We start from the raw sequence: 19,570 nt of genomic DNA on the forward strand, positions 1-19,570 counted from the left end.
GATTGTCACCAGGGACAGCCATAGATACGTATGCTTTTACTGCATACGTAGCTGCGGAACTCAATCAGCACCTAAATCATCCTTCTGTGAAATCAGAGTCCAATGCAAGTTGCATAACCTGAACACCCGTGGTTGGGTCGCAATCACCACAAACAATCTTTAGCAGGAAGAAAATGGCGCTGAGAACATGCAAAGTGTGCCACCCATGATTGAAAACGCGAAATACGGTGTAAGGAGTGTTCTTTTACTTTTTTCCACCAACAGGCAATGTTTGGAGAACGATCAAACAAGTTTATGCTCCGAACGGTTTCCTCCTTACTGTGAAACATGGTTGCGGCTCTGTGATGCTGTGGACAGCAATTTCCTGGTATTTCGTGGGTCTTATGATTATATATCCTGAGTATAATGGACACTTACAGGACGAATTACTGCCAGTAATTACATGAACATTTTAGGTGACCACGTGCATCCTATGGTCAAGATTTTTTTTTCGGATAATGATGCAATTTTCCAATATGGTAATATACCAATTCATACTGTTCAGGCATAATTTTAGGAACATCGGGATGAACTATAGCCCCTCAAATCTCAATTCAACACCTGTGGTGGTTAACGGTGGTCCTATACCGCATTGATCAGATGAGTTGCATTCTAGCCACGTGTTTCCATTATTATCTATTCAAATAAAATATACTATATAAGCTAAGTACACATATAGACTAGGAACTCTTTAATCAATTTTCAAATCAGTTGCTTGATGATAAAACCAATTAGTTCAAATCAATATCTGCCCTATATTATGTCGAACATATACAAAACGTATTACTGGAATATTATGTTAATAGTTTTAGTTTAATAAGAGAGTAACTAATTGGTATTAGTTAAATTCTAGGTGAATAATAATAATAATCCAGCACTGAATCGAATATACATAGCTATTCAATAATTTGGCAATTCGCAGCAACACACGTTATCTGTTAATGTGTAATGATTATTATATTGATTTATTCATTTCAAATTTACGTTTTTATTGCTATAGTGACATGAGAAACGCTGATAATTATCACCAGTGGTTTTTAATGTTTGAATTTAAGTACACATGTTTATCATTTCGTTTTCTTACAAAATGATACAGACGTTCCCGTAACACAAAAGAGTATTTACATTTGAAAACTGTTTGCTCCAAGGAGATTAAGCTTTTGGCATTTCTGTCTGGCATTTACATGGCTCACCGACAATCAGTTTTTTTCTTCACTTAAATATGCAATTGGTTATATATATATATATAAAACCAACGAACAAGTGTGTTTTGGTAGCTTCAAAAGCTAAATAAATTCATAATTCGATGAATTAATAATTGTTTTGAATAATATTCTTGCTTTCTGAGCTGTGGAGCTAAAGTTTTAATTACTTTAATCATTTTGTTCTTCTAGCATTCTATCATTCACTTGAAAATCATATTAATGTTAACTACATAAATACAATGAAGAATAAAACAAATGTTTACAAGTTGATTGCAATTACTTTGACTTTTTTTTATTTTTTTCAATTGAATAAACAAGCATGTTTCAGTGTAAAATGTTAATATGTCTCGCCATCAGTAAGCAAAAGCCGATGACCTATTCAGTTGTCAAAGTAGAAACAAATGTTCAGCGAGGGCCGCGGTGACTCAGTGGTAGAGCATCCACCTCTGGCATGACGTCCCTGGGTTTAAATGGTAATGTTTAAATAAAATCACATTTACTATTGTTGAAATAACAATTCAAATAGCTGAGGAAGTGAATATAAGTTTTTCTCATTTTCCTAAATTACGTGGTATTCAAAGTGAAGCCGATAGCGATAAGATTTTCAACAAATTTCTCAATGTTAGCAAATACAAACTGAGAAAGAATATACTATACACGAAACTCATCAATATCCTACTTACCTGCGGCTCTCCGCTCACATCTACATGATGTGTACTACTATCTATGCAAGCTTTCACAACAGGTTCTCCATAGAAGCGATAAGGCCCGACACAGTTGATTACAACTCGAGTCTGTGATGCCATTTTCAGTAACGATGACTCATCTTTAATATCGGCAGTCACTATAGGAACCTTATTCAGATCTTCTCCTTAAATTAAAACAAAATAAATTGAAAAAAAATACAATTTCTCTTCATCTAATAAATTCATACATAAAATTCTAGCTCTAGCATTTAAAAACAACAGGAAAAGAAAAGGGAAAATTACAGCCACTTCACAAGTTCTAACATCTTTCTCTCAAGAATGTAAGACTAAAATGTGAATTCAAGAATAAAATTTTTATCATTATTATTTCAAACTGGCACTGCATACGACGTAGATCGTTAACATAAGAATCAAACTTCAGATACTCTTAGAATGAAATTCAACTCTTCTATAACAAAAGTGCCCCTTCCCTCCTCCCATCGCCTTTGGTTTGATAAAGAAAGAGATTACATCAGGACATAAAATTTCAAAACCAGACAATTAGATTAAGGATAATCAATTTTGAATTGGACAATTCATATACATGTTTGAGGGGCGACTGAGGGTGGGAAAGGAGGGGCGAATTACAACGTTGTGAATACTTCACTTTCCATATTCATTGTGAAGACTTACATTCCGGGTTTTCTGTCACTCAGTAACAATTATTTTCGTACAAAACAGAACCTGCGCAGCCCTGTGAGTTTAGGCAAAAAACATTCCTACTGAACGCTGCTCGCCAGCTGTAAATTTTTAGTCGCCAGTGGCAACTTGGCGACCGGAAATTTTGCGCCTTGTTTGATTTATTATACATTAATATTTCAAATGTGTTAAGCAAAGGAATATTCATGGAAGTTAAGGGGCTCAAGCCTATATCTATGATCGCGTTTTCAAGTTGAGGTTTCTTGTACGGGAATAGAAATAACTATTTCCAGTTTCATTAAGAGATTGTCTCTCTTTGCTCACAATTGTTTGCTCAGTTCGTAAACTCATCCCACAGGCCGCTGCGGTTTTCTCACTGAGACCATAGTTTGCTTCGTAAATTTTTACGCATCTTTAAAATGAAAGAGTATAAAACTCGGGATATTTTCCTTGATGAGCATGTAATCGGTGCAGTGGCAAGGTAACAGTATATAATTCATCTATTTAGAGATGCAAAAAAGCCGGCTTTTTTGAATCGATGGTTTTTTTCACATAAAAAGCCGGCTTTTTGGGAAAAAAACGAGAATTTTGGAAATTTTGGCTTTTTTCATTTCATGATTTTTCTATCTAAATAGCTTTCTTATAGTATATTCTATAATTAGATAAAAATTCCATGACCTGAATGTGATATTTCGCTCTGAAATTCACCATCAAGATGGATGGAGCACATGTTTTACGAATTAAAGCTAACATGAAGAATGTTGTATTTGAGGGTAATTTTAGAGGCTATTTAACTTTATTTTAACTTTTGAGTTATCGACATTTTTTTTCTTCTCTAGTTTGTCATCCGTGTTTCATTTCTAAGAGCTTTTAGTACTCTAGCTTCTAGCGCAAAAGTTAAACGTGCCCGTTTTTCTATTTATCCGTCAAAGCGTACGTTTTTCAATATATCCGTCAAACCGTACTTCCACATTTCTGTTATACAGCAGCTGTGAAGTGATTTAGCAATAATTTTCCGGACACAACCTTGAATACCAATTTATACAAATAATCAGTAGCGGATTTAGAAAAGTACTTTAGGACGGTTTTTTCTGATTGTTTCGTTTCCTAAAAAGTCCTAATTTTATTTGGGAAGTGCTTGAAGTTTTATGAGTACAGGCATAACTAATATTTCGTTTCGTTTATATGTTTAGCAATAATCTTCCGGATACAACTTTAAAAATCATTTTATACTGAGAATCAGTGGCGGATTTAGAAAAGTATTTTGTGAAGGGTTTCTTACTAATGTTTAGTTTTTTTAAACATTCGTAATTTTTATTTGACGGGAGCTTAAAGTTTATGAGTAAAGGCATAAATAATAGATATTTCGTTTGTTGCAGGCATTCCGTAACTTTGGGGAACGGGCTTCAGTCCGAAAGACCGCTCCCCTAACCTTCGCAAAACCGTCACTGCTGGTAATTAGTAATAATAACGATTTAAAAACAATAAAAAAGGAAGTCGCCCAACTCACAGTACACGCACTATTTCTACATTCACAGATGGAATGAAGAAAAGCTTTGTCAGAATGGTCGAATGCTGGTTGAGTCCCGGACTTCCCGATAGAAGCGCAAAAGCTAATCACTCAGTCATGTTTGTTGTGCAGTTGTATTTAGCTTAACTTAAATATATTCCGTAGTCTTTTTTTTTTTTTTTTTTGGCGGGGGAGTTCCGTAATGATATGTTGAATCCCTCTTGTTAAAAATTCAGAAAACTTGAGGATTGGGTAAACTGTGATGGTGGTTCTATAAAACTTAACTGTAGAATTTCAAGAATATACAGAACCAAAAGCTCTAGATGTGCAGCATTTAAGTGTATCATATAAATCTAAGTATTTCTCTTATGTTTTATTTTAATTTTATTTTGTTTCAAAAAGAGGGTATGGAATATTTTGAAGTAAAAATACTACATACTATTTTGCTAGTTATTTGTGTATTCTTTAAAAAGAAGTGTTTACTTTTAGGGTTGGCTGATTTACACCAACTCTTTTTTTTTTTAATAACTGGTTTAAACCACAAAAATAAAAAGAATGAAAAATGCGAATCGTGTGAACTTCATGGTAACGTTTCCAGATATCAAACCACCTGCAATAGTTTTATTTCCCTTTCACCTTTTAATCAAGGTGTCCCATGTTCAATTCTCGGTCGAACCACAATCCTTTCTTCATGCGTAACCCAAGTAGCGGTTCGGATGTCAGTTTAAGCGAACGTCTTCTCCTTGATAACCTCGGTATTTCGTAAGGATGTTAAGCCTAAATATACGAAACAAACCAAATTGTATATTCCTACATGCCTAAATGCGTGTTGTTTTATAAAGAAGCCAATATTGCTTAAATATATTGATAGAAATTGGCAAAATTTATCGATTGCCTACGTAGCTTCCAACATTAGCTTGGATTGGACTTTCAATGATATCTACGTACCGGTACTAAATTTGTAATTTAATACCTCAGTTTTAGCGTACTGATTATGGTACGTTGACCTTTAAATTTTACATGCAAAGCAATAACAGGATTTTCCCGTTATTGTCTTACATTTCAAGTAATGACGGGATTTTCCCAATGGCTAGGGCGGGAGATTCTCAACTTAAGAAATTTACTGACCGCACTTCTTTAAGCTTATGGGAGTTCTTCCGGCATAACCCCGCTGTTGCATAATAACATCAAGGCGAAACAAACTTAGGCTATTTCTGTGAATATGTAATATAAATACATAAAGCAAAAAATCTAAGTCAAAAAAGCCTGGTTTCAACCAAAAAAGCCTGGTTTAAACATCCCCCCAAAAACGGGTTTTTGGCATATTCAAAAACAACCACGGTTCTTGCCAACTCTGCTTACTTTTGTATATAGGAGGTTAAAAAATTCTTATTATATACATTGGTTAATCCTGTGGAATTCATAATGTAAATATGTTGAAGAAAAATTGTTTGAAATATTTTTTCGAAATTCATAGTTTATTTTCGATGTTTTATATTATTATCAGCATCAACCACTAATTAAATGATTTTTGTGTTATAGAGAAGCGATACAAAGTCTGTTTTATCAATTTAAAGCAGTATTTTAAAAAAGCCCAAAATTTCCGAAGCAAAAAAGCAAAGCAGAAAAAACCGAGTTTTTTTCCAAAAAAGCCGGTTTTTTTTTACGAGCCCTTGCATCTCTACATCTATTCTCTGAGTCCAAAACAAAACTATGTACATTTTCTTACGTTTTTAGGAGTATGATATGGGCATGGACACAAGCCTTAAAAATACAAACTGTTCGTACAAAATACGGACGTCTGGCAACCCAACATAATGTAATTGCTATATTTTCATTGTTGGATATATTTGCATGTTAGATCTAGCATGTAATGTAGACAAAAGTTAGGTGTTTTCTATACTTTATTTTTTTTCATATTTTCTCTTTCTTTCTTTTGAAATAAGAGATTCGAGGCCGTAGGCTTAGGATATGCGGGGTCTGGGGGTGAAATCTCCACTGTCGAAGCCTAGTGTATATATATAAATTGTAATATTTATTTAATTGTTCTCAAATACAAATAAGTTTACAAGAATTTATGATTATAAAATAGCAGTTACCTGTTTTCTCAGAAACCTCCTTTAAAACGGACTCCAGCTTTTCTTTGCTCCTTCCTGATATTGCAAATTTTAAGTTCCCCACTTCTTTACAGATTTGTGCAGTTCTTATAACAGCATGTTTACCAGTGAACCCAGTGGCTCCAAACACAATGAAATCAAACGGACGACCGTCACCAGTAGCCATATTGAACAGATCAATTATTCACGATGAAGTCAGACGTCACTGCCTGTAAATAAATATGAACAATTAAAACATAATTTTAAATAATGAATGAATACTAATCACAGTAACACTAATTCAGAAGCGGGCCTAGAGTTCTATAAGAGATAAGTCACATCGGCAATGGAAGTGAAACCAGTTTTACCTTTCCACCCCGCAATTCCCCTCCGCCGCCAAGGCTTTGGGGCCTCTAATGATTCTAATGATTTTTAACTTTGAAGGTTTCTTTAAATTCTGATGAGAGAACTATATATTACACGAAAAAATAACCACGAATTGCATAACCACATACCCAATGTCTTATATACAGAATAATTGAACATAATTTTAAATACTTCACTCAGTACAAATAATTCAAGCTATTCAAGAAGTGGAAAACAATTGATCTTGCGAACACTGATCAATATACCGTATTTCATCAATTTGAACTCTTTTGTCTCTGTAAAAATCAATCTATTACATTTTCACTAATACACAAAAAGTTAAAATTGATATAAAACCTTGTAAGCAATGGTGAAAAGCTTAATTGCTTCATCTTTCGTACACTTTTAACGCTTATTAACACGTAAAATAGGGACATGATAATACTTGCATGATGCATTGAAATTTAAGTATGTATTCGATTTTGATTATTTCTAAAACAAACGAGTAATTCATTAGACCATTTATTTTTAGCACGAAGACAGACCTACTATTTAATGTAGAATCTTAATAATACATTCTCTTATTGGTAATTAATTCCATGTAGGAAACGTGTTTACTAACCACATATCTACGAGGAATGCCACAATACGCATGCAATCCCGTCAAGTCTGTTGGCGACCGAATTTACTCGCCTTAAACATACCTCACATAGCAATTGACCCAAATCCACAATAATTCTAACCTTCAAGCTAGTAAAAGCAATAGACATTCATGTTTATGTAACGTTCATAAATATACTTGGACATCACCAGACGGAAAAACACATAATCAAATTGATCACGTTTTAGTAGATAGAAGAAGACAATCTAGCATAATTGACGTCCGGTCGTTTAGAGGGGCTGATTGTGACACTGATCACTACCTGGTAGTAGCGATAATACGGGAGAGATTATCGTTGAATAAAGGTAATATTCAATGTCCGAAAACGGAGAGATTTAATTTAAAGAAATTAGAAGAGAGCCAGGTAAGAGAGGAATACCAGATTGAAGTTTCGAATAGATTCGCGGTTTTAGAAGACTCGGAGTGCACTAGTGTTGAGAATACTTGGATTGAAATTAGAGATAGCATTAAAAGTTCAGCAATAGAAAAATTGGGACACGCGGAAATACGTAGGAACAAACCATGGTTCGACCAAGAATGCATTAAACTAGCAGAGAAGAGAAAACAGGCAAAATTACGGTGGCTACAAAATCCGAATGAAACAACTACACAAAATTTCGCAGATATCAGGCGGGAAACTTCCAAAACTTTTAGAACAAAGAAACGGGATTTTTTGAAAGCTAAAATTAAGGAACTTGAAGATAAGAGTAAAAATAAAAATATTCGGGACATGTATAAGGGGATCAGCGAATTTAAGAAAGGCTATCAACCTCGTGCTTATATATTAAAGAAATCTGACGGAACAGTTCTCACCGATACGGATAGCCTCTTAAATAGATGGAAAGATTTCTTTGACGATTTGCTGAACACGCAGCCAAAAACTAATGTGCGTGGAGAAAAGGAGATACACACCGCAGAACCGTATATTCCAGAACCCAATCGAATAGAAGTGGAAGCCGCTATAAAGAAATTGAAGAAACACAAATCTCCGGGTGTAGATGAAATTCCGGCTGAGTTAATTTTAGCTGGAGGCGAAAAATTGTGGAACAAGATACACAAACTCATTCTCCTTATCTGGAACAAGGAAGAATTGCCACAAGAGTGGAAAGAATCAATCATTGTTCCAATTCACAAGAAAGGCGACAAAACTGACTGTAATAATTATCGAGGCATTTCTCTTCTGTCAACATCCTATAAAATCCTTTCAAATATTCTGTTAGCAAGATTGACCCCATACGCAGATGAAATTATTGGAGATTATCAGTGCGGATTTAGACGAAATCGATCAACTATCGACCAAATATTTACCATTCGCCAAATACTCGAAAAGAAGTGGGAATACAATACCCCGGTACATCAACTATTTATTGATTTTAGAAAGGCTTACGACTCGGTTAGGAGAGAAACATTATACAACGTTCTTACAGAACTTGGAATACCGAGAAAGCTAATTAGATTAATTAAGATATGTTTAAGTGAATCCCAAAGTAAAGTCCGGGTAGGAAAATTTTTGTCCACGAGCTTCCACGTCGAAAATGACCTGAAACAAGGAGATGCGTTGTCGCCATTATTATTTAACTTTGTGCTGGAATACGCCATAAGGAAAATCAAAGATAGCAACCAGGGCCTAGAGTTGAACGGCATTCACCAGGTTATGGCATATGCTGATGATGTAAATTTAATAGGGGATGATAGGAGAACAGTAGAAATAAATGCAGAGATCTTATTAAACGCTTGCAGGGACATGGGTTTAGAAGTAAATGCAGAGAAAACTAAATACATGGAAGTGCGTCGGGACCGTAATACGGCAAATTGTGGAGGCGTTAAAATATTAAATAATGCTTTTGATAAAGTGGATACTTTCAAATATTTAGGATCAATATTAACAGACGAAAATCATATTCACGAAGAAATTAAATGTCGACTAAAAGCAGGAAATTCGTGTTACTATTCGGTTCAAAATCTCTTGTCGTCGCGAATTCTGTCGAGGAATTTGAAGCTTAAAATATATAAAACGATAATCATGCCTGTTGTTCTGTATGGTTGTGAAACATGGTCGCTTACTCTGAGGGAAGAACATAGACTGAAAGTATTTGAGAACAGGATCCTGAGAAGAATATTCGGACCCAAGAGGAACGAGAATGGGGAATGGCGGAAGCTTCATAACGAGGAACTACATAGTTTATACGGTTTACCCAACATTGTTAGGGTCGTCAAGTCTAGGAGGCTTAGGTGGGCAGGTCATGTAGCTAGAATGGAAGAAAGTAGAAACGCTTTCAAAGTCTTGACTGGTAGACCCATAGGAAAACGACCATTAGGAAGACCTAGGCGCAGATGGGAGGACAATATTAAGATGGACCTCGCAGAGATAGGAATACAAAGTAGAAACTGGATGCAATTAGCTAAGGATAGAAGTCAGTGGAGAGCTTTTGTGAACGCGGCACTGAACCTCCGGGTTCCATAGGCCATAGAGTTAGTTAGTTAGTTTTAGTTAGTTTATGTAACCTATTTCTTTGTAAAGTTTCGAATTTCGTTTTCCGACATATTGCTATTCTCCACTGGTATTTTATAGTTATTTATTTGAATTACAAGTGTTGACACTTACACATTTGTCTGTAGCTTCGCTTGTGCATGCTTTCACAATAATATTTCAAATTAAATAAGTTCAAAATGTACTTCAAGAATATTCATTCCTTCCTTAAATGCTAAAAAAGACACACACACATTATATGTTAAATTCTGAAATCGTCAAGAGCATTAGAGCGTGTGGTACCTCTTTGCTTGACCTACTCTGAGTCAAGTTTTCCCCAACCTAATAACATTGAAATTCTTTTGGATTGTTCCTCAGTTGGCAATGAACAAATTGTTACAAAATTTTTCATGGAATGAAGTCGATAATAAAAATTTCACCAATCCCCCCTTTTTTTTTTCCACTTCAAGATCTGCAACAGCACAGCCTGTGTTTTTATCTCTTTTTGTAGTGTACGAAGAATTTGGGCCAGCTATTTTTTTTAAAAAAAGTTTTAAAGCCCTGCTCATATCAGAGCTGTGGATATTTTTATTCTTGTTTTATTAAAGGACAAATTTATGATATCGGGAAGGAGTAGTTGGTACGTTTATTGTTTTTGCTGAAACTTCAGCACTCTTTCGATATATTCGTTCAGTTCCACCTCACTTACTACCACTTGAGCAGAGTTTCATGTTTGCTTTCAAAACTAGAAACTGTCTCTTGCGTCTCACGCATTTGAAGGTCTTATACTTGATGACTGGCTATACAACTATAAATTATGTATTGTAGTTATTAAAATTCTGAGTAACCTAATGATTTCCACAGGCACATAATTTCTTGTATGAAATGAAATAATAATAATAAATCCGTGGCACGAGAATTCATAAGGTCAGCTTTGGGACTCGTAACTTACGGGAAATATGTAGTCACTACATCGGCTCCCTTAAGCCGGTAATTCTTGCATTCTTTCGAGAATTTATTTTCCTTAAGGACGTTGTTTGAAAGCTGCACTGCAACTACTATCTGAATTTTCACAACAGAGTGCTGAGCAGGCTAGGCTGTTTAACGTCAGGATCTGACGGGAAACAGTAGACCAGTGTAAAAAGCATATTGGAATAATAATATCCACTCTTTACTTCGGTAATTTTTAATCATGCTTTAGAAGAGAGAGAGAGAGAGAAAGAGAGAAAGCGGAGGCAGCTTAACAATTGGTTTCAAACTATTTTCTTCGCTTCCAGTACCTCTGAAGTCGTCTAATTTGGAGGAACTTCTTGAATAGTAAATCGAGTATTTCGACTTCTGTTTTCTTTCTTCTATATCCCCATCCCCCCAGAATCCATATTTTAACATCAAATAAAATGGATAAACTATTAACTAAGAATAAAGAACTTCACGAAAATGCAACTGCTGTTTACAGTTTTCCTTCTAAGTGGAAAGCGAGCCTACAACTTAGGGAAAAAATAACTTCACAGTTACGGTGAACTTGAGGGAATATGTGATTTGTTGCATGGCGTAGAGACTCAGTTGTCCGAAAGTCCCCTTGTCTAACTGAGTTTGAAGAAAGCTCGGTTCTGTCATTAACATCAGGGCTGTGTCCAAAAGGAGCCAGGGGCCATGACCTCTACTCGAACAATCACTTTTTAATTTTATTTATTTATTTATTATTTAGAAAAAGAAAGAAAACGTGATTTGAAAGATCAAAAACGCCACCAAGTTGACAGCATTGATGATTATACTTGAACTAATATCGCAATTATGCATTTAATATTCTCTATTTAAGTTAGTCGCAAGTTCAGGAAAACTCCCCTTGAAAATATGCTGAGGATGACACTAGTTCCGATCCCTCCAAAATTTCCTGAGTACGGTTTATAATCCAAATAAAATAATACCACTACGCTTCTTGACGTGAATCATTGCACTTCTTATTGTCCAATAAGGATGAAGACTTTGGGATGCGGTTATTAAGACGTGGTATCTTATGATTTAGCTCGCTGATATAACTGAAAAGGGTAAGCAATTTAAAAATCCGTTTGGTATCTTTAAAATCCACATTCGTTATAACTATGGGATCAATTTACTCTCCAATCTTCGCAATGCTTTGTAAATAAATTTATTTTCTAGGGTGTTTAAGAGTTTATCATGAACTGAAAATCATAATTTTGTTCAAGCTACATATTTTATCAAATGTAAACGATATCTCAGGGTATTCCTATAGCTCAGGTGACGAAATCTTCAGTTTATACTGTACATATCAGGTTGTCTAAAAAATATTGCGCATTTTGCGTACGAGATGGCTTAAATGTTCCGAATCTCAGAATATGAGTTTCAGTGGGTCCGGCCTAACGTCATTTGATAGGTGAAGCTAGTAGGTGTGCAAAAATAATGGAATTGTTATAATCGGACCAATTGCAGTGTGCTACCAAGATGAATGAACTTTCCACAAAAGTACGCTATATTTTACAATTTCATTTCCATAAAGACCTAAATGCTGCGCCGGCCCCTGAAGAAATCTATGCTGTTTATGGGAGAGATATGTTATTAAAAGCAAGAACCAAAATTGAATCTATCGCTTTCGCTCTGGAAATTTTGATGTTGAAGATGCTAATCGCAATAGGCGACCATCACAGAAAAAGTGGATGATACTCCGGCAAAAGTAGAGCAAGACTGGCATATAAGCTACCATAACATCCCCAATACAACATAAATAGTACAAGCCATCAAGGACATGCGAAGGAGGAAGGCCACTGGAGATGGTGACATACCAGCAATTCTGCTCAAGGGATTAGGAGACAATACAATGAAAGTACTGACTTCACTTATCAACAAGATCTACCTGAGTGCAGAATGGCTAAAGGATTTTCTTGATGTTACAATGATAGCATTACCCAAGAAAAAGGAAGCAAAGAAGTGCAGCGATCACAGAACAATTAGCCTTATTTCCCACACTGGAAAAATAATTGAGCGCATACTGAACAGACGGTTGGAAAACAAAATAGAAGAGATGTTGGACGAAGATCAATTCAGATTCCAGAAAGGAAAAGGTACCAGAGATGCCATTGGGTTGATGAGAATTATCTCAGAACGAGTTCTGGACGTAAAGGAAAAGTTGTGTTTGTGCTTCATAGACTGGCAAAAAAACTTTCGACAGAGTCAATTGGACGAAACTTTTGCAAATACTTAAAGAAATTGGGGTCAACTGGAGAGATCGACGGCTCATTCGCAACCTGTACATAGAACGAGTCAAGATGCGCTTGAATGAAGGAGAAACCAGTAGTGTGGAGATTACAAGAGGAGTCAGATAAGGATGTCGCCCCAATTATTTAACATTTACAGTAATGTTTAATGAAAGAAGCATTAATAGGAATTGGAGATTTCAAGATTGGAAGACAGATCATTAACAAGATCAGGTATGCAGATGATACGCTTATTATAGCTAGAACCGAAGGAGGACTACAGGAGATGATTCACTAAATAGCTGACACTGGGAAACTATATGGAATGGAAATCAACATCGAAAATTCGAAAGTCATGAGAATATCCCGTGGAAATACGCTCTTACAGGTCAGAGTAGAACAAAGAGTACTTGAAGAGGTCGATCATTTCAAGTATCTGGGAAGTATTTCGACGAAAGACGCTTACTGTACCAAAGAGATCAGGTCGAGAATTGACATAGCCAAAGAAGAATTCAACAAGAAAAGGTCACTCTTAACTAGCAGCCTTAATACTGGACTAAGGAAGAAATTGGTGAAGTGCTATATATGGAGCACTGGACTTTATGGTTTAGAGACTTGGACATTCCGGAAGTTAAAGAAGAAATATTTAGAGAGCTTCGAAATGTGGTGGTGGAGGAAGATAGAGAAGATAAAATGGACAGAAACAGCAACAAACGAAAATATTTTAAAACGGATAGGAGAGAAGAGGAAACTTCTAGCTACCATCCTTCGTAGAAAAGCCGATTGGATTGGACATATCTTGCGAAGAAATTGTGTTCTTCATACCAGCATAGAAGGAAAGATGGAAGGAAAGTGAAGAATAGGAAGTAGAAGAACACAAGTGATCGATGATTTGAAAAATAAAAGAAAATATTCAGAGAAAATATAGGAAGCTGAAAGTCGAGAAAGATGGAAGAAACATTTCCAGGTCCAAACTAAAAATTACGGAGAAGAGAAATAAGAACAAAGAAGAAAAAACCTCACTAGTCCCAGGACCTGCCAAAAGGCAGAATACTTAATAATAATAATAATAATAATAATAATAATAATAATAATAATAATAATAATAATAATAATAATAATAATAATAATAATAATAATAATATCGCCAATAACCTAAATATCCATCACCAAACAGTGTTACACCATTTGACTACAAAAAGAAGCTCTACGTTTGGGTGTTACGTGATCTGACTCAAAAGCATTTGCTCGATGGAACGTAACGAACTCGAACCATTTCTGAACCGTTTGACTACAAGTGTTCATAAGTGGATAACCTACGACAACAATGTGTGAAAAAGATACTGTTCGAAGAGGGAAGCTGCTGCACAGTTTATGGCAAAACCCACACTGACACTCTCAAAGGTTATGCTACGCGTTTGGTGGAACTGGAACGGCATCGTGTATCAGGAGCTACTGCTGCCAGAGTCCGCCATGTACTGTTTACAATTAGTGCGAGTGCCCCTAGCAAGTCTAAAGAACTGGTCAGCAAAAATGGTGTCATATACTACGTTGACAACCCCAGACTGCATACATCGTTAACGACACATCAGAAATTGAGAGAACTTGGCTGGATTGTTTCAATGCATCTACCATTCAGCTCAGATCTGGTTCATTTGTTTCAGTCTCTGCAAAACTACCTGAATTGTGTTACGTTAGTTTTAAGAGATCTGTGAAAACGACGTGTCACAATTTTGACCAGAAATCAAGGAAGATCTATAGGGACGAGATTCTGGTGTTGCTGAAAAAATAAAGTCATCGAAGAAAATGGTGCGTATTGTTATAGTTTCAAAATGTAATTTTTAAATAACAATAAATTTATTCATGCATGAAGAGCGCTGGTAGATTCGCCTGACATTCCTCTGTAAATGATATAATACTACGAGCCCTCAACACAGCTGGATTTCCTTCAATACGGGAACCTTCTGGTTGCTGTCGTTCGGATGGAAAGCGACCGGATGGGATGACACTGGTTCCATGGATGAGAGGTAAATGTTTATTGTGGGACTTCACATGCGCTGATACATACACTCATTCAATAACAATAAATATATTTTCAATTTTGACCTCCAAATCTTCAACACTTTGACAACCGATATAATTTAGTTATGAATATTTCGTATTATTGTCCTTCTTCTACTAGTAAGTACGAAATGTCTGAAATACGACTTCTCACCTTAATCAATATCTGTCTCAGCACCTTTCTGTAGCACCTCTTCTGTAAATATTAGTGAGATTACTTTTCAAATTTACCTATACGTCTTCTCTCAAGAAACTTACTTACAAATTCTTCGCTACATTTCCCCTCAATAGAGCAGACATAATTCTTGATGCCAAAAATAGAATTCAACTGGCCCTCGTTTCATCTTTACGAAAAAACTCTTCGTACTTGCTACGCCTTCCTTAACACTAGCATAAACACTTTCCTACAATTATTATGAACGATAAAGTTTTTTTTTTTTTTTTTTTTAAATACCCCAATATCTTTGCCGCATTTGTTAGTGTGCAAGGTCTGAAGGTCTGTAGGTGACCTCCAACATGACTAACAAGGGAGTTAGCGCAAGTTGCGATCGCAATTGCAATAAAGTTTTGGTGTGCATGGCAGAGGGTTACATGTGCAATACAAATATGCGCACAATATTTGCCATCGACAATTACACTACACTTTACAATCATGCGTATGTTTAGTCATCGAGTTCAAACAAATGGTTGTTGGTAGCTCTGGGCAAAAGATTACGAGGATGAACATGCCGGAAACAGAGTGGTTTTATCACAGTAGAAGCACTTCATGAATGCTTGCATTAAACAGTCTCCCGAGTCACGCTGCGTTTGATAATCAAAAATACGTTCGGGCGGTGTTCGAAACCTTTCTCGTCGGAAGTAATCACATCCAGCTACAGTGCGGGAGTACCGAACAAATTTTGCTAAGACTAGAGAACGGAACTGATTATGTAGAATACACATGACCAACGAAATTGAATCCGTCTACGATAAAGTGAACTAATAGTCATGAAGGATAATGTGATCTTCAATCCGCATCAGCACCACCCGAAACTGTCGGAAGAAATGCACATGAAGTTTCTGAATGTAAGGTATACACCCAGGAGAGATTGTCTTGACAATATACACCATGTTTTGTAGTCGGATAGCATCGTTATAATTTCTGTCACGATATGTCCCGAGCAACTCAACCAGAAGATGAGACATTGTGAGCGAAATATCGCATCTTCGTAGCTTAAAGTGTAATTGCCGATGGCACTGAGTTTACACATGTTTGTAATCAGTACCACAAACATATTCATAGAAACCACAACTCAACTGCAATTGCGTGCTTGGGGTTCCGGGTTCGATCCCAGCCCCCGCCAAGAGAACTTTGTGGTGGACAAACACTGTGTGCGTGGGTTTTCTCGGGGTTCTCCCGTTTCCTCCCACTTTCTTCATTCCACCATTTCATTCATTTCTCATTATCACCGTCTCCTTTAGCCTAACTGGCATAACCGTGGGACGTAAAACTCAAAGATTTCATTTCATTTTCAACTGCAATTGCAATCGCAATTTGCACTAACTCTCTTGTAAGTTTAACACTGTTTTTCATCACATAAAATACAAGATTCTTCACTTCTCATTTTTACAATGCTTCGAATAAAATAAGGAAATGGCAGCCTCCTACAATAAACTAACTAACTCTATCTCTCTCTTTTTCTGTATATATATATATATATATATATATATATAAGGTTTTCTCTCGCTCACAATAATAAAAATAAAGTTAAATGAAAGAGAAGCTAAATGAAATTAATTCATACGAACAATTGCCGTAATCAAAATTTTTATGGGAGCTCAGCCAATACCGTCCTCAGGATATTTTCGAGGGAGGTATACTTAAACTTTATGTAACTAGCTTAAAGAAAGAATACGACGGCAATTCGTGTGTGATCTTCAGTGCTATGGTAATTTGGTGGCATTTTCGGAGGCATTGCATATATTTCTGTTTGTCATTTATTATGACTGTATTCTATTTGCCCATTATATATTTACTGGTGGCAACGTACAGATGGTCAATGGCTATTGTAAGAGTATACACATATTACTCAGTAGTAGAATGGAGGGAAAATAAATTTCCTTGTAAGCACAGATTTGAGGAATGTAAAGATGTGGTTCAACTTTCCTTGGATACTGAACTTGGACGTTAATGCTATCAGCAGTGTGACTATTAAACTCGGGGACATGAGAACAATGGATTCGACACTAATATCGGTCGTTTACGTAATCGTCCTAAGGATGCTAAGGGGGTTAATGTTCAACGTAGCCTTAAATGGTATAGGGAGTGTCACCAATTAACTTATGGGCCCCGAAAATTATGAATTCGACAATAACATCGTTTTTCAATGTTCTTAATATCACTAATCTTTCCTAGGGATACTAATGGGGACTGCATTTGGATTTGAACAGCATCGGAGTGTCGCTATTCATCTAAGCGACTCCGAAACTATGGACTTTATAAAACAATCCATTTGACACAACTTGTTCTTTCTGGCACTTGCTTTCTTCTGTTTTTTCCTTCTTGTATGTGGTCATAACCCCCATAGCAGATCATGCCGCGATCTGCGATGTGATCACAGAAAATTTGCAGAAAAATTGCCAGAGAAAAAAAAAAAAAAAGTATCCAAGAGAAAAGTATAAAATCATGCCTGCTATGTCTAGATGCACGGACTACTCACATAAATAATAGATCTAACTTTTTATTTTACATCGCGTAAAGCGCATTTTCAACAATCACAAGCATTTCTTGTGAAGAAAATTTTTGCAGAATTTCTGCAGAACATTTTTGACTTACAAAAGCTCATCGCAGAAAGACAAAGTTCTGCCATCGGGGTCATAACAACCAGACAAGAACTGTTTCTATGACAACATAACATTCAGCCAATTATAATGGCTCATTTCTCTCGATCTGCAATGGTAAACATTCCACCCTTTCTGCACTGTCCAATTTGAATATAAACAAACGTACATTGTTTTAATCGAATGTCAACTTGAGAAGTGGATCTGCTAGTTATTGAGAGCATTCTTTTTAGTTCTCTTTTGTGTGATTTAATTTTATAAAACTGAGATTTACTTGCAGTAAATAACTGGGAAAGGACTAATTAGTACTGAAACTATCACCTCAACTTAGGGACCTCGAAGCAGTGGCGGATCTAGCCCGGAGCCGAGGAAACCTAGGCCTAAGCTATAGAAAATAATTTAAGCTCTGATTTATATATTTTTGAAAGTTTATAGTACACTCATGATACCTATCATAATCGGGGTTCTCGTTGTTCCGCCAGTTGTTACCTTCTAGATCCGCCACTGCCCCGAAGACTATAGATTCGGCACTGATATTGGTAGTTTGCGATTCTTTTGACATATCACCTTCCCCCCCCCCCCCCCCGTGGCGACTAGGCTTGGACCAACTGTAATGGGAGTATCATTATTCACCTCAACGAGCCAGAAAACTATAGATTCGACACTAATACCGGTCGTTTTCGGTCATTTTACATGTCACACCTCCTATTTTCCCCTAGGTGTGCTAGGGGGTCTTAACTCACATTGGAGGCTGAACTTCGACTAGGACTAAAAGAGCATCGGAACTGTCACTAATCAGCTCATTGACCCCAAGAACTATGAATTCGACACTAATACGAATCGGTCATTTTTATATATCACACTTCCCACTCCATTCTAGTATGTTAGGGGGGGTCTTATTCCCACTGAGGGCTGAATTTGAAGGGCATCGGCATGTCACCAATCAGCATCATGGACCCCGAGAACTGGATTCGACACTAATAACGTTCGTCTTCGATTATTTTTCGTCACCATTTCACTCCCATCTCTCCCCGGGGGATGATGATGGGACCGAAGACTATAACGGCATCTGAAATGTCACTATTTATTTGAGGAACACCGAAAACTATGGATTCGACACTAATATGGGTTGTTTCCGATCATTTTTATGTCACCCCTTCCACAATATTGTTTCCCAGACCATAAGTAATGTACCATGTTTGGTTTAAAATGTTCCTAGTATTCGAGAGTTATGCTGGAATATATATATATATATATATATATATATATATATATATACTGTCCCCCACAGCACGCTAAGCAACTAAGGTTAGTGTCCCGACAAAGCCCCGCAGCAGGCTAAGCCTGTGAGAAAGTAATAGCCAAGAGTCCCGAAGCAGACTAGAGGCTTTGAGGGTAGGCTATTCCTAGTGCCCAAGCAAGCATGATGGGGGAGACCAAGAAAAAACTGGTACCGGTCTGCTGGTTGCTGTCCAATACATAGGCGTCCAGAGCGGCGGTAGCGCTGCTGCTGTCCTGTCGTCATATGATTTGTGGGAGGAGCTGGAGGTCCGTCGTCTGCTACTCGTAGTAATCCCACGTGGTGTGTAGTAAATCCATGTGGTGGTGATGTTTACAAACAAGAGTATATGGAATTGTTTGTATACAGAAGCACTTGGTCTATTACAATATATATTTAAAATAAGTATAATTAATACTACAACAACACGTTCTAGTCAACGCTGCACGTAGGATTGGCGCAGGAG

The 19,570-nt window shown here is 36.5% G+C and overlaps 1 protein-coding gene across 5 annotated transcripts in view; it reads right to left on the bottom strand.

Annotated features, from left to right (window-relative positions):
* Positions 1-19,570, bottom strand: part of LOC145660649 (saccharopine dehydrogenase-like oxidoreductase) — a 104,965-nt gene that overhangs the window by 27,035 nt on the left and 58,360 nt on the right. For all 5 annotated transcript variants that reach the window (XM_081725952.1, XM_081725955.1, XM_081725953.1 and 2 more), the window contains 2 exons: positions 6,239-6,465; positions 1,928-2,115 (listed from right to left, as the gene is read on the bottom strand). In XM_081725952.1, the coding sequence (XP_081582078.1) occupies positions 1,928-2,115; positions 6,239-6,422 (372 nt within the window). In that variant the 5' untranslated portion in view covers positions 6,423-6,465. The remainder of the gene's footprint in view (positions 1-1,927; positions 2,116-6,238; positions 6,466-19,570) is intronic.

Source organism: Thermobia domestica, chromosome 9 (genome assembly GCF_964235325.1).
Source record: "Thermobia domestica chromosome 9, izTheDome1.hap1.1, whole genome shotgun sequence".
In the NCBI taxonomy this organism is placed as follows: domain Eukaryota; kingdom Metazoa; phylum Arthropoda; class Insecta; order Zygentoma; family Lepismatidae; genus Thermobia; species Thermobia domestica.